General features: G+C 62.6%; 2 protein-coding genes across 2 annotated transcripts; both read left to right on the top strand.

Moving 5' to 3' along the window:
* Window positions 1–835: 835 nt before the first annotated feature.
* YJU2 (YJU2 splicing factor homolog) lies at window positions 836–7,171 on the top strand. The gene is made up of 8 exons (XM_074808833.1): window positions 836–927; window positions 1,427–1,527; window positions 1,846–1,990; window positions 2,333–2,467; window positions 2,823–3,004; window positions 3,796–3,916; window positions 4,894–5,059; window positions 6,191–7,171. Exons 1-8 carry the CDS (start codon window positions 904–906, stop codon window positions 6,277–6,279), a joined length of 963 nt encoding a protein of 320 aa, XP_074664934.1. The 5' UTR covers window positions 836–903; the 3' UTR covers window positions 6,280–7,171.
* A 1,320-nt stretch (window positions 7,172–8,491) lies between these two features.
* On the top strand, window positions 8,492–11,288 carry SHD (Src homology 2 domain containing transforming protein D; the record flags this gene model as incomplete). The annotated part of the gene is given in 10 exon segments (XM_074808737.1): window positions 8,492–8,725; window positions 9,352–9,385; window positions 9,388–9,441; window positions 9,565–9,654; window positions 9,657–9,713; window positions 9,716–9,775; window positions 10,018–10,106; window positions 10,108–10,134; window positions 10,136–10,158; window positions 11,207–11,288. Coding segments are annotated over 10 exon segments (750 nt in total), but the record flags the coding sequence as incomplete, so codon positions are not given.

The raw sequence follows: 11,288 nt of genomic DNA, 5'->3' as shown, positions 1-11,288 counted from the left end.
GCTGCCAGCCTCCCCCCTGCTCTCTCCCTCGGGGATAGGATTCAGCACTGGTATTTGAGAGGGAAAATCCTGATTTCACCCACCTGTACTTCTTCCTGACCTCCAGAACAAAGCCCTTCAGGAAATTGTCACAGCTCACAGCTCATTTTTTACAAAATACAGTGATAAACTCTAACCCCCGGTTAAGAAACCATCCACTACAAACTCAAAACAATAAACCATAAGTGAAGGACTCCAAATCCTCACTTTTAAGCAAGAAACACCAAAGCACACACGAGCAGAAAAACAGTAGAGAGAAGCAGCAGCGTTTCCCTTCATTTGGAAGCCCGGCAGAGCGCTCCCACTGAACCTACCCGCAACACCAAAACCACTAAGATATCTGCATCAGGGATAATTATTTTTTTCCCACCCCAAAGACTGACAATAAAACGCCTCACAGAACAAAGGCAAATTACTGCAGCCGGGGGAATAGTTCATACACAAAACAGGCTATTTTTTAGCCCATTCCCAACACGATGAACGTCAGTCATTGGAGCGCTGGGCCTGCCGGGCCCCGCACCCCGCTTTGCTCTGAGGAAGCCGAGCCCAGCTCCCCGCAGCTCCCCGTCCCGCGCTGCCCCAGCCGGGGCACAGCCACCGCCCCCCCAGGACCCCCCCGGGCCTGGGGCAGAACCGGCGGAACCTTTTATCGGGCCGCGGCGGACGCTTGTCGGCGGCACAGCGATAGTGGGTGGAGCTCCTTGACAGACAGCACAGACAGCCAATAACAGGCGATAACCTGCCAAGAGGCCCTCGTCGCACCAATGAGCGGCAGGGGAGGGCGGGGCTTCTTCCCGGAAGTGGATAGCGGTGCGGGGGGCAGCTCTGTGGGGTGGCACCAGTGGCTGAGGGGGGGTCGCAGCTATGTCGGAGCGGAAGGTGTTGAACGTGAGTTGGGGGGGGTGGGGGGTGGTCTGGGGGGGTCCCCAGGCCGGGGCTGGTCCTGGGGAGGGTTCCCTGATCGCTGAGGTTGGGCCTCAGACCGGGGGTGCTGGGGGGTCCGGAGGCGGAGAGGGGTCCCCGAGGGGACTCTGAGGCTGGGAGGGGGGCGGTTGGGGCGGGGATCCCCAGGCTGGGGGCTCCTGGCAGCGCTTGGAGGGGGCTGGCAGGGGCAAGAGGGTTAGGCCCTAAAATCACGCCAGGGCTGGGGGGCCTGGGGCCTAGGATGTACAGACAGACACACACACACACACCCCAGTTCCTGGTTCTGGCGGGCAGTGGTGGACGGGCCGCTTGGCCCCTGAGAGCGTACCTGGCTAGTAGGGGCACGCTGGCTCCTGCTGCTGCCTGCGGCTGACACGGCAGCCGGGAGCCTGCCAGCCACTGTTCATGCTGTTCTGGGTGACTCCGTGCCCAGCACACACACGTCTCTGCTCTGTCTCTGTAGAAATACTACCCGCCGGACTTCGATCCTGCTAAGATCCCAAAGCTCAAACTCCCAAAGGACCGACAGTATGTGGTGCGGCTCATGGCCCCCTTCAACATGCGGTAAGAGGGGCTGTACCGGTCAGCAGGAGACAGAGGTGGAAGAGAGGAGTTTGCTTGGGAATTGTGTCACCTCCATACGCTGCAGGGGAGCTGCTGCCAGCAGCCGTTAGAGGTGGCACAGACCGGGAGAAAAGGGGCGAGGGAGAGGGAAGAGATGCTGTGGGTGATTTTGGGGTTGTTTGAAGAGTAGGGACTGGATTTCCAAAGGCAAAAATAACCATCGCTGAGCTGACATGGCCTGAAAATCACTTGGACTTTTATTGGTCTGTTTTTTCCCCTTTTTTGACATGTTATGGACTTCTCTTTCTCTTTTCCTAGATGCAAGACATGTGGTGAATACATCTATAAAGGGAAGAAGTTTAATGCCCGTAAGGAGACTGTTCAGAATGAGGTGTACCTGGGACTTCCCATCTTCCGCTTCTACATCAAGTGCACGCGTTGCCTGGCAGAGATCACTTTCAAGGTGAACTATGTTTGGTACTTTCTGGGGAGGTTGTGCAGTCCATGGATGTTACTGGGTGCTGGCCCCATGGCGAAGGGGTGTCCCAGCAAAGAGTCTTGAGTGTGTGCTTTTTGCTGTATCTTTCCTTATGATGGCAGTTTATAGTTCTGAAATGTCTCGCCCATCTGTGGGTGGGCTGCAGCAGCACATCAGCTGGAGCAGAACAGAAGGCCATGGGTGATTGTCTGCCCTGTGATGTGAATGAAATTGGGAAACATTTACATGCGGCTCTGGAAGTGGCCACAGGATGGCTGGAGCAGAATTGTCCCAGTACAATGATTTTGCTGCTTGTTTCTTCCTTAGACAGACCCTGAGAACACAGACTACACCATGGAGCACGGCGCCACCCGCAACTTCCAAGCTGAGAAGCTCTTGGAGGAAGAGGAGAAAAGAATGCAGAAGGAGAGGGAAGAGGAAGAGCTCAACAATCCCATGAAGGTATGAGAACGTGACCTTCTCTGCAGAAGGCAAACCTCTCTCCTGCGCTGGCTGGCTTTCCCCAGTGAAGCAGGTGACTTCGTAGCCATTGGCTTAGTTCTTCAGGCTTCCAAGGTCTTCCTGTGCTCTGGACAGGCAGGAGACAACCCTCTGCTCGCAGGAGGTTTCCTTCCATGCTGGAACTTGTGACAGGCTACATCTTGCCCCAGTTTTTCCTGTCCTATTAAGACCCAAAAATGAGGATGGTGATGATCCTCTTAGTGCTTCCTGCCCTGTACTGGGTGGGGAGGCAGTGCTGGAGATTGCTGGCAGGCTCTGCTGCCTCACATAAGCCCAACTTACCTCTGGTCACCAGGTCCTGGAGAACCGAACCAAGGACTCCAAGCTCGAGATGGAAGTTCTGGAGAACCTGCAGGAGCTGAAGGAACTCAACCAGCGCCAGGCAAATGTGGACTTTGAGGCCATGCTGAAGCAGTACAAGGAGTATGAGGAGGAGCAGAAGCGCAAGGAGCAAGAGGAGGATGAGCAAGAGATGAAGTGAGTGAGCATGAAGCATTCATGGGTGTGTGAAACCAGCCATGCTGGCCCTGGCCAGGTGGGGCTGCGTCTCACCCTTTTCTCAGCACCCCGAGAGCGCTTAAGAGAGGGCCCTGCCTGAGGTTCAGTTCAGGGACGATTAATTTAATTTTTTCCCACCCCAAAGACTGACAACAAAACGCCATTTACTGCAGCCGGGGCAATAGTTCATATACAAAACAGACTATTTTTTAGCCAGTTCCCAACACAATGAACATCAGTCATTGGAGTGCTGGGCCTGCCTGGGGCCCACACCCCACTTCGTTCTGAGGAAGCCGAACCCCAGCTCCCCACAGCTCGCAGTCCCCGCGCTGCCCTGGGCTCCCCCAGCCCCAGCCAGGGAAGTTCATGGGAGTTGTGCAGGTAGGATGTAGTCCTGAGTGGGCTGTGAGGAGATTGGGAACAGTTTGTTGTGGCAGAGTGTTTAGGGCCGTGGAGGTGGAGGGGTTTTGATGTCACTCATGGGAAGATCTGGGCTGCTGCAGGGGCCTGACTCCCCCTGAGAAGTGTCCTCCCGTGGAGAGTTTCTGCACCTGACTGAGGCTGCAGATCTCAGCGCTATCACGCTTCGGGCACTGCTTGACCATGACTTCTTAAAAAGCACCTGAGAAGGTGGATCCCATTGCACTGCTGCTGAATTGCAGCTCCCCTTACAGCAAACAGCGCAGGCACGGCGCGGGGCCGGCGCTGCTCGGCGTGGCGGTGGAAGGCAGCCAGCTCTAACCCTCTGTGCGTGGCCTCTCTCCTTGCAGAGCTATGCTGGAGCAGGCCCAGAACCGGCGCCTGCTGGTAGACTCCGACTCTGACGAAGAGTCTGCAAAATCGTGCACGAAACCTGTGGCGAAAATTAAACCTACGGACATCTTGCAGGAGGTGAGTGGGGGGCAGAGGCTCTTCCACCCACCGCACCTCTTCCCCCAGACCAAACCCGCTGTCCTGTGCTACGTGTTGCCTGTTTTGTCCCTGCTCTGTGTGATGCTGAAGCCCTAATTCCTGTCACGCATGAGCAACTTAGAAAGCCTGTGTCCCTGTGCGCTGGGCTGAAAGGAGACGGGGATCAGTTGGTGATTTTAGACTGCCTGTGCTGACAAACCCTGGGTGGGAGCTGCCCCTGTCCTCACTCAGGACGTGGCTTCCCTTTCAGCTTGAAAAGGACAGGCTCGCCTGTGTCTTGGTCATACTTAAGGCTCGATTTCAGCACTCTGAACATTACAGCAATGAAACCACTGCCTGGGACAGCCTCTCCTTTGCTTCTGTTTTGTCCATGTTGGAGACACGAAGAACAAAAGAGCTTTCAGTGCCCGGCTTGCAAGGGAGGGATTATCCCCACAGACAGGCCCCTGCACTGCTGCTCTCCGATGTCAATCCGTGTCTGCAGGGACCTCTGTCCGGTTGGATGAATCAAAGCTGCCATGTCTCTAAGCCGGCCTGGGGTTAATCTGAGCGATGTTCCCTGGCCCGGCACTAATCCTCATGCCTGGGGGAGTTTGATTCAGTGGCTGGACCACCTGCAGGCACGCGGTCCTGCCTGGCAGAGGTTGTGCAGCCCTGTGGCACGCATCTGGCTCCTTAGTGTCCCAGGGCCAGCCTGCGGCCGTGCAAGGCTGGATTTAAGCCACAGGCAGCAGGACGTTTGTCTCCAAGGGCTGTTTTGCAGCCATTTAGATCCATATCCCTGTTGTTTGTCTAGCTTGTGCCAGCTGCTGTGGGGGAGAGTACCCTCTTTGGCTTCTCCAAGCAGCTATCCTCATGTTTCTTGCTCTTTGTGCTCCTGTTCTTACCGCACCTCCTTCTCCCTCCACCCCCCCTCCAAGGCCAGAGCACCCTAACACCCCTGCTCTACTCTGCAGGAGCCTCAGCCCCCGAGTAAGAAGCTGAAGACTGAGAGCTGGGAGCGCAGTGTGGGCAAATTGAACACCAAGTCCCAGCTGGCCGGGCTGGTCACAGTGAGGAAGCAGAAGCCGGATCCTGCCCTTGCTAATGGGACAGAGAACCACAGCACCATGGCCAACACCGGTAACTGCCCACGTGGGGATGGGATGGCCTGAGCTGGGTCGTCAGGGAGGGGTCTGGCAGCACCCAAGTGCCGTTTAGCTCTGTCTTCAGAGCCTGAATGCTCTCAGGTCAGGTCCTTGTTGTGGGACAGATTGAGCCATGATGGTGTCAGAGCAGGGGGTCGTCCCTGTTTCCAGATGTCCTGATGGAGGAGAGGCTCCTCCCTGGCCCTTGGGGATAAGCCAAGGCCTTGGAGACAGACTGTCAGGGCCAGAAGCTTCAAAACAGCGTCTCAGTGCACAGATACAATGCTGGGAACCATCACAGCAGCGAGATAGCAATGTAAAAACAAGAAAATTGCTTTGGTTTGGAGCCTGATTAGAAAACCTGCCAAACTGTCGGAGTTTGGAAGCTTTAAAGAAGTGGTGAAAACAAGCAGAAAGGCTTTCCAGCACCTCATTCTTCACTGCTGCAGGAAGTCAGAGGACCCATGGATTTGGGGAAGGAGCTGATAAATTGATAGATTCTTGGCTGATTGGTCCTAGCCTTTGGCTTACTAAGTCCCTCTGCCCTCAGGGGATCCCTGGGGAAGGACAGCTCTTGTAGTTGCCCCGTTTTTGATCTGCTTTCCCCAGCCACCTGCTCCTGGCTACTGGCAGGGTCTATTCAGCCAAACGATGCTGGAGGAGCTGCCCGTCATTCAGGGACTCGGGGCTCACTGCCCGTGACGCTGCCTTGCGCTCGCAGCTGGCAGCTTATGTGGCCAGAGCCGAGCACCGGCTCCTCTCTTCCTTTCCAGTGGCTCAAATCTCCCGGGGGGTTGCGGAGGGAGAAGGGGGTTTTGCAGACCTTGGGCCAACCTTGCTGCTTCTTCCTCTTGCCGCAAGGCGGAAGCAGGAGGCTCCAGCCGAGGGGGTGCGGGGTCTCCTTGTCCACCCGATTTAACCTTGCTGTCCTCATCAAGATTCAGGCTGGGGGGGACGAGGCAGCGGCTCGGACTCCAGCTCCGGCTGCCTCGTCTCCAGCTGTGAGCAGCCAGAGCGGCGAGGGAGGCTTGTGTTTCCGCGTGGCTGGTTGCGCCGAGCTGGTGGGGTTTGCTGGCAACAGGGAGGGCCGTACCTGATGGTGTTTGCTCTCTCGCTCGCCTTCCAGGCTCGTTTCCCACAGCAACGGGCACCACGTCCTCCTCCCTCGGCTTGTTGGGGGCGTATTCGGACAGCGAGGACAGCGCAAGTGACTGATGAGTGACCGCGCGGGGATCGCGGGGCTGTCCCCCGCTCCCAGCTGTGACAGCAGCTGCTCTCCAGAGCCCCACGCAGAGCTGGCCTCGCAGCCGCCGGGGTTTCCAGGCCATCTGGAGTCCCGGCGTCTTCACCTGCCCGCCCCGGGGTGTGCGTCCGTCCTCCAAGAGGGACGAGGCCCCAGCCACCCTTGCTGCCAGCAGCTGGGATCCGGATGAGCCGGTTGAGAAGTCGGCTTCCTCGGAGGAGGAGGAGGGTATCGCTGCTGCGTTGCAGCCAGAGGAAAGGCTCTGCCCAAACCCAGCTCCCAGCCAGCCCCGGGAGCACGGTGTGTCCCAGCCCTGCACCCAGAACGTGTTCGGCAGCGCGGGGGCCGGCCGGGACTCTGCAGTTTCTCGGTTCTGGTGGTGCCCGCTGCCCTCACCCCGCGCTGATCACACCTGGCTCTGGGTTTGGGACACACTGACCCTCCCGCGGCAATAAATGGACCTCAGGGGCCTTCCTTCCCTCCTGCCCTGCGTCCCCGCAAGGAGTGGGGGGAAGGCAGGACCTCAGCACCCCTCTTTTGCCCCAGGAGGACCCACCACCACCACTTCTCTGGCCCTGGGTGTCTCCTGACCCCCCACCTTTGTGGGGTGAGCCCAAATCCCCCCCGTTGTTTTGCTGTTAGAGGTGACACATTCAGCAGCACAGACCCGGGGGGCTCGCCCGGCCCCACGCTGCGGGGACGGGGCTGTCCTGGCTGGGCTGCCACCAGCCTCCTTCCCCTGCCCCACTCCTCCCGCGCCGTCCCCGACAGCTTGGTGACAAACCCTCCCCGCCGTTCTGAGAGCGATGGGGTTTGCTCGGCGCGCCAGCGACCGCGACCCAGTAATAAATGGGATGTGTCAGAGCCAGTTGCTTCTTCATCTTCCCAGAGCAGTAATTTGTACACGGGCAGAGGGTCCTGCTGCGCGGGGCTGGCAGGGACAGCCCCAGGGACCCCCACCCCGATGATATGGGTCCACGGACGGACTGAGCCACCCTGGGGTGGCCCCCAGCCCTGCCTGGGGCTCTTCCTCCTCACCTATGTCTCAATTTCCTCCTTATCAAGGCACCCACCTCTAATTGACGAGCAGCTTCTCGCTAATTAACCCGCTCTCTGAGCCTCACAAATGGCATGGGCTGCTGGGCCAGGGGCTCGTGGGGTGATTCTGAGAGCTGGGGAGAACTGGCAGCTTCCCCCCCCTCCCCAGTCCCAATTAGCATTCCTCACACGTGCGTTGTAATTAGCCTCTTCAAATATTAATGCTGGATATCGGGCTCAGCCCTGGGGTTTGTGTTGGATGGGGGCTGGCAGGAGCCGCTCTGGGGGGCTGGCAAAGCTGGGGGGCCCTGGCCATGCTGTCATCCCCCCCCAGCTGTGTCCTGCTCCCACACATGTGCCCCCCCCATCTCCCTGCGCCCCCCAGCACCAGGCCAGGATCCCCAGAGAGGGACCTTTGTTCTGGGAAGAGACAATACAAGGAGCCCAGTCAGGGCACTGCTGGGGGGTCCCCAGCCCTCCTGCCCCCCCAGGGTGGTCCCTGAGGCTCCCCCCAAGCAGAGGGGGAGGCAGCCCCCCCCCCGCCCCCCAAGATGAGCTCCCTGGGGGGGTGTGGGTGACCTTGCAGCTGGGGGGCTCCATGTTCACCCCCCCCCCCCAGACCCCCCAAAGCCCCCGGGGTCAGTTCCCCCCTCCCCCAGCCCTTTCCCTGTGCCCCGACCACCCCCCAGGGGCAGCCCGGGGGGGTCCCCTACAGCCGGTGTGCCGCCCGCCGGTGTGGGGGTGTCCTGGTGCCCCCCCCACTTCTCCCACTGTCACACGGAGCGGGGGGGGGCGTCCCGGTGTCACTTGGGCGTTCCGGTGACCCCCATCACCGCAGGGCGGGGGGGGGGGCAGCTTTCCCCTCCCGGTGCCCCCCGCGGGGCTGCCGGCGTGTCCCCCTTGTTGTCCCCCGCGAGGTCTCGGTGCCCCCCCCCCTCCCCGATCCCCCCTCCGTGGGTCTCGGCCCCCCGTCGCCCCCGTCCCGGTGCCCCCCCTCGGCGAGGCGGGCGCGGGGTGGGGGGTGGGGGGGGCCGGGGGCTCCGGTCCGCGCCGCGCGCGGCGGCGACACAAAGCGGCTCCCGGCGGCGGCGGTGGCGGCGGGGGGGTCCCGGTGCGGCCGCGGTCCCGGTGCCGGGCGGCCCCGCCATGGCCAAGTGGCTCCGGGAGTACCTGGGCCGGGGGGCCCGGCGCTCCCCCCCCCGCCCGCCCCAACCCGACTACAGCGGCGGCGGTGAGCGCCGCCCCACCGGCACCGGGAGCGGGGGCCCCCCCGCCGCTCCCCCCGGCGCTGCCCTCCGCGGCCCCGCTGCCTCCCCTCGGCACCGGCTGGTGCGGGTGGGGGGCGCGGGGCCGGGGGGCGGCCCCCGCCGGCTGGAGCAGGTAAGAGCGGGGGACACCGGGGGACAGCGGCGGGGAGGGGGGGCAGGACCCGGAGGGAAACGCGGGCACCGGGGGAGGGCGGCGAAAAGACCGAGGGGGTGCAGTGGGGTGGAGGGGGGGGCTGGGGAGAGGAACCGGGGAGCAGGACCCAGGGGAACGGGGCGGGGGGGGGGGACCGGAGAGGTGTGAATGGGGCAGCTGGGAGAGAGCGGGGGGGGGGGGGGCTGGGGAGCAAGGCCCGGGGATGGCGGGGGGGAGATGGGGAACGGGGAGTGGGGACCGAGAGGGGCTGGGGAGAAGGACTGGGGGTACGGGGGGGGGGACTGGGGAAGCGGGGAGAGCCAAAGGGTCGGGGGGGGGGGGGCAGTGGGGCACCTGGGGAGGACCTGGGGTCACTGGGAGAGGGAACTGGGGACAGCGCTGGGGGTGGTGGAGTCACTGGGAGAGGGGGAAGGGGAGAGGGGTCGGGGGACAAAGGGACCGGGTGGGGGGGAGTGTGGAAAGGGCTGGGGACACCCATATCAGGGACCTGGGGGAGCCTGCAGGGTCCCGGGGAGGGGCCCCAGGGATTGGGGACCGGGGGGGGGCAGTGGGGGTCCCATCCCACCCAGGACACCCACCCGCAGGGCCCCGGCGAGAGCGAGTACTCGGAGCCCTTCGAGGGGAGCAGGACCCAGCACCCGAGGGTGTCTGCGAGGAGCTCGGCGACGCCGCAGGTGGGTGACACCCTGAGCACCCCCCCCCACGCCAGCCCCCAGCCCCACCGGGGTCCCCCGCGGCCAGGGTGCCTCCCACCCGTCCCGGACCCGTCACATCTCCCAGCCCCTCCTTGTCCCCAGGGTGCCCGCGGCAGAGCGAGGGCCGGCGGGTGAGGCCGCGGCGGGGACCCCAACTCTACGACACCCCCTCTGAGGAGTGGGAGACGGCAGGGAGGACCCTGGGGTGCCGGCCGCCCGGGAGAGCCGCCTGCCCCGTGACGACGAGCGCCCGCCGACGAGTACGACCAGCCCTGGGAGTGGAAGAAGGATCACATCTCGCGGGCATTCGCAGGTGACAGCATCCCAAGGGACTGGGTGCCACCCCGGGGTCCCCCAACCCTGTGTCCCTCAGCCACTCCTGCCCCCCAGCGTGTCCCCCAGCACCCGTGGGGTCCACCCCTTGGGACAGAACCGTGGTGGTGGGGACATCTGGGACGTTCCTTTGTGGTCCGGCACTGAGAGGTGCCCCCAGCAGCAGGCAGGGGTGTTGGGACCCCGCGGTGGGGTGACACCCCCCCTACTTTGCCCCCCCAGTGCAGTTTGAGAGCCCCGAGCGCTCCCCCAGCCTGTCCCGGCAGCTGCCGCGGCCCCCACGGCCCCCCACAGGCGCCAGGCCGAGCTGCCCCCCCCAGCCCCAGGCATGTGGACACCCTCGCTGCCCCTGGAGAAGCAGGCGTGAGTCTGGGGGGTCCCTCCTCCCTGGGGTGGCATCAACATCCCAGCCACACCTCGTGGCACCAAGGCAGCCCTCTGGGGTGGGGGGTCCCCTATGGATAGGTCCCCATGGTATTGAGTGTCCCATGGCATGGTTGTGTCCCCATGGGGTGTAGGGTGCCCCATGGCATGGATGGTCCCTTTGACGTGGTTGGGTGCCCATGGAATAGAGGGTGCCCCATGGCATGGATGGGTGCCCATGGGGTGTAGGGTGCGCCATGACATGGATGGGTGCCCATGGGATGGAGGGTGCCCCCATGGCATGGATGGGTGCCCATGGGGTGTAGGGTGCCCCATGGCATGGATGGTCCCTTTGGTGTGGTTGGGTGCCCCATGGCATGGATGGGTGCCCATGGGGTGTAGGGTGCCCCATGGCATGGATGGGTGCCCATGGGGTGTAGGGTGCCCCATGGCATGGATGGTCCCTTTGGTGTGGTTGGGTGCCCCATGGCATGGATGGGTGCCCATGGGGTGTAGGTGCCCCATGGCGTGGATGGTCCCTTTCATGTGGTTGGGTGCTCCATGGCATGGGTGGGTGCCCATGGGGTGTAGGGTGCCCCATGGTGTGGATGATCCCTTTGGTGTGGTTGGGTGCCCCATGGCATGGATGGTCCCTTTGACGTGGTTGGGTGCCCCATAGCATGGATGGGTGCCCATGGGATGGAGGGTGCCCCATGGCATGGGTGGGGTGCCCATGGGGTGTAGGGTGCTCCATGGCATGGATGAGTCCCTATGGCATAGAGGGTCCTCATGGCATGGGTGGTCCCTTTGCCATGGTTGGTTGCCCCATGCCATAGTTGGTCTCCATGATGTAGAAGATGCCCCATGGCACAGACGGGTCCCTGTGGGGCAGGTGGGTCCTCATTCCACAGAAGGTGCCCCACGTTTCTGATGGGTCCAAGTGGTTGAGACGGTGCCCCACGGCATGGAGGGTGCCCCACAGTGCCCTGGGTCCCAGCGCTGTGTTGGCAGGGTGCCACATGCCGGGGTGACACGTGCCACCACGCAGGTGGTACCACGGCCCCATCGGGCGGGCGGGCGCCGAGACGCTGCTGGCGCTGTGCCGCGAGGGCAGCTTCCTGGTGCGGGAA

This window comes from Strix aluco, chromosome 29 (assembly GCF_031877795.1).
Source record: "Strix aluco isolate bStrAlu1 chromosome 29, bStrAlu1.hap1, whole genome shotgun sequence".
Classification (NCBI taxonomy): domain Eukaryota; kingdom Metazoa; phylum Chordata; class Aves; order Strigiformes; family Strigidae; genus Strix; species Strix aluco.
Note: the sequence above shows the minus strand (reverse complement) of the source record. Positions and strands in the feature narration are given on the sequence as shown.

What these genes read in the sequence shown, in the direction of transcription:
- YJU2 (XM_074808833.1), top strand. Translation starts at nt 904, where the DNA reads ATGTCGGAGCGGAAGGTGTTGAAC. An exon ending in ATGGCCCCCTTCAACATGCG is followed by an intron (nt 1,528 to 1,845) that starts GTAAGAGGGGCT and finishes CTCTTTTCCTAG; the next exon opens with ATGCAAGACATGTGGTGAAT. An exon ending in AGCTCAACAATCCCATGAAG is followed by an intron (nt 2,468 to 2,822) that starts GTATGAGAACGT and finishes TCTGGTCACCAG; the next exon opens with GTCCTGGAGAACCGAACCAA.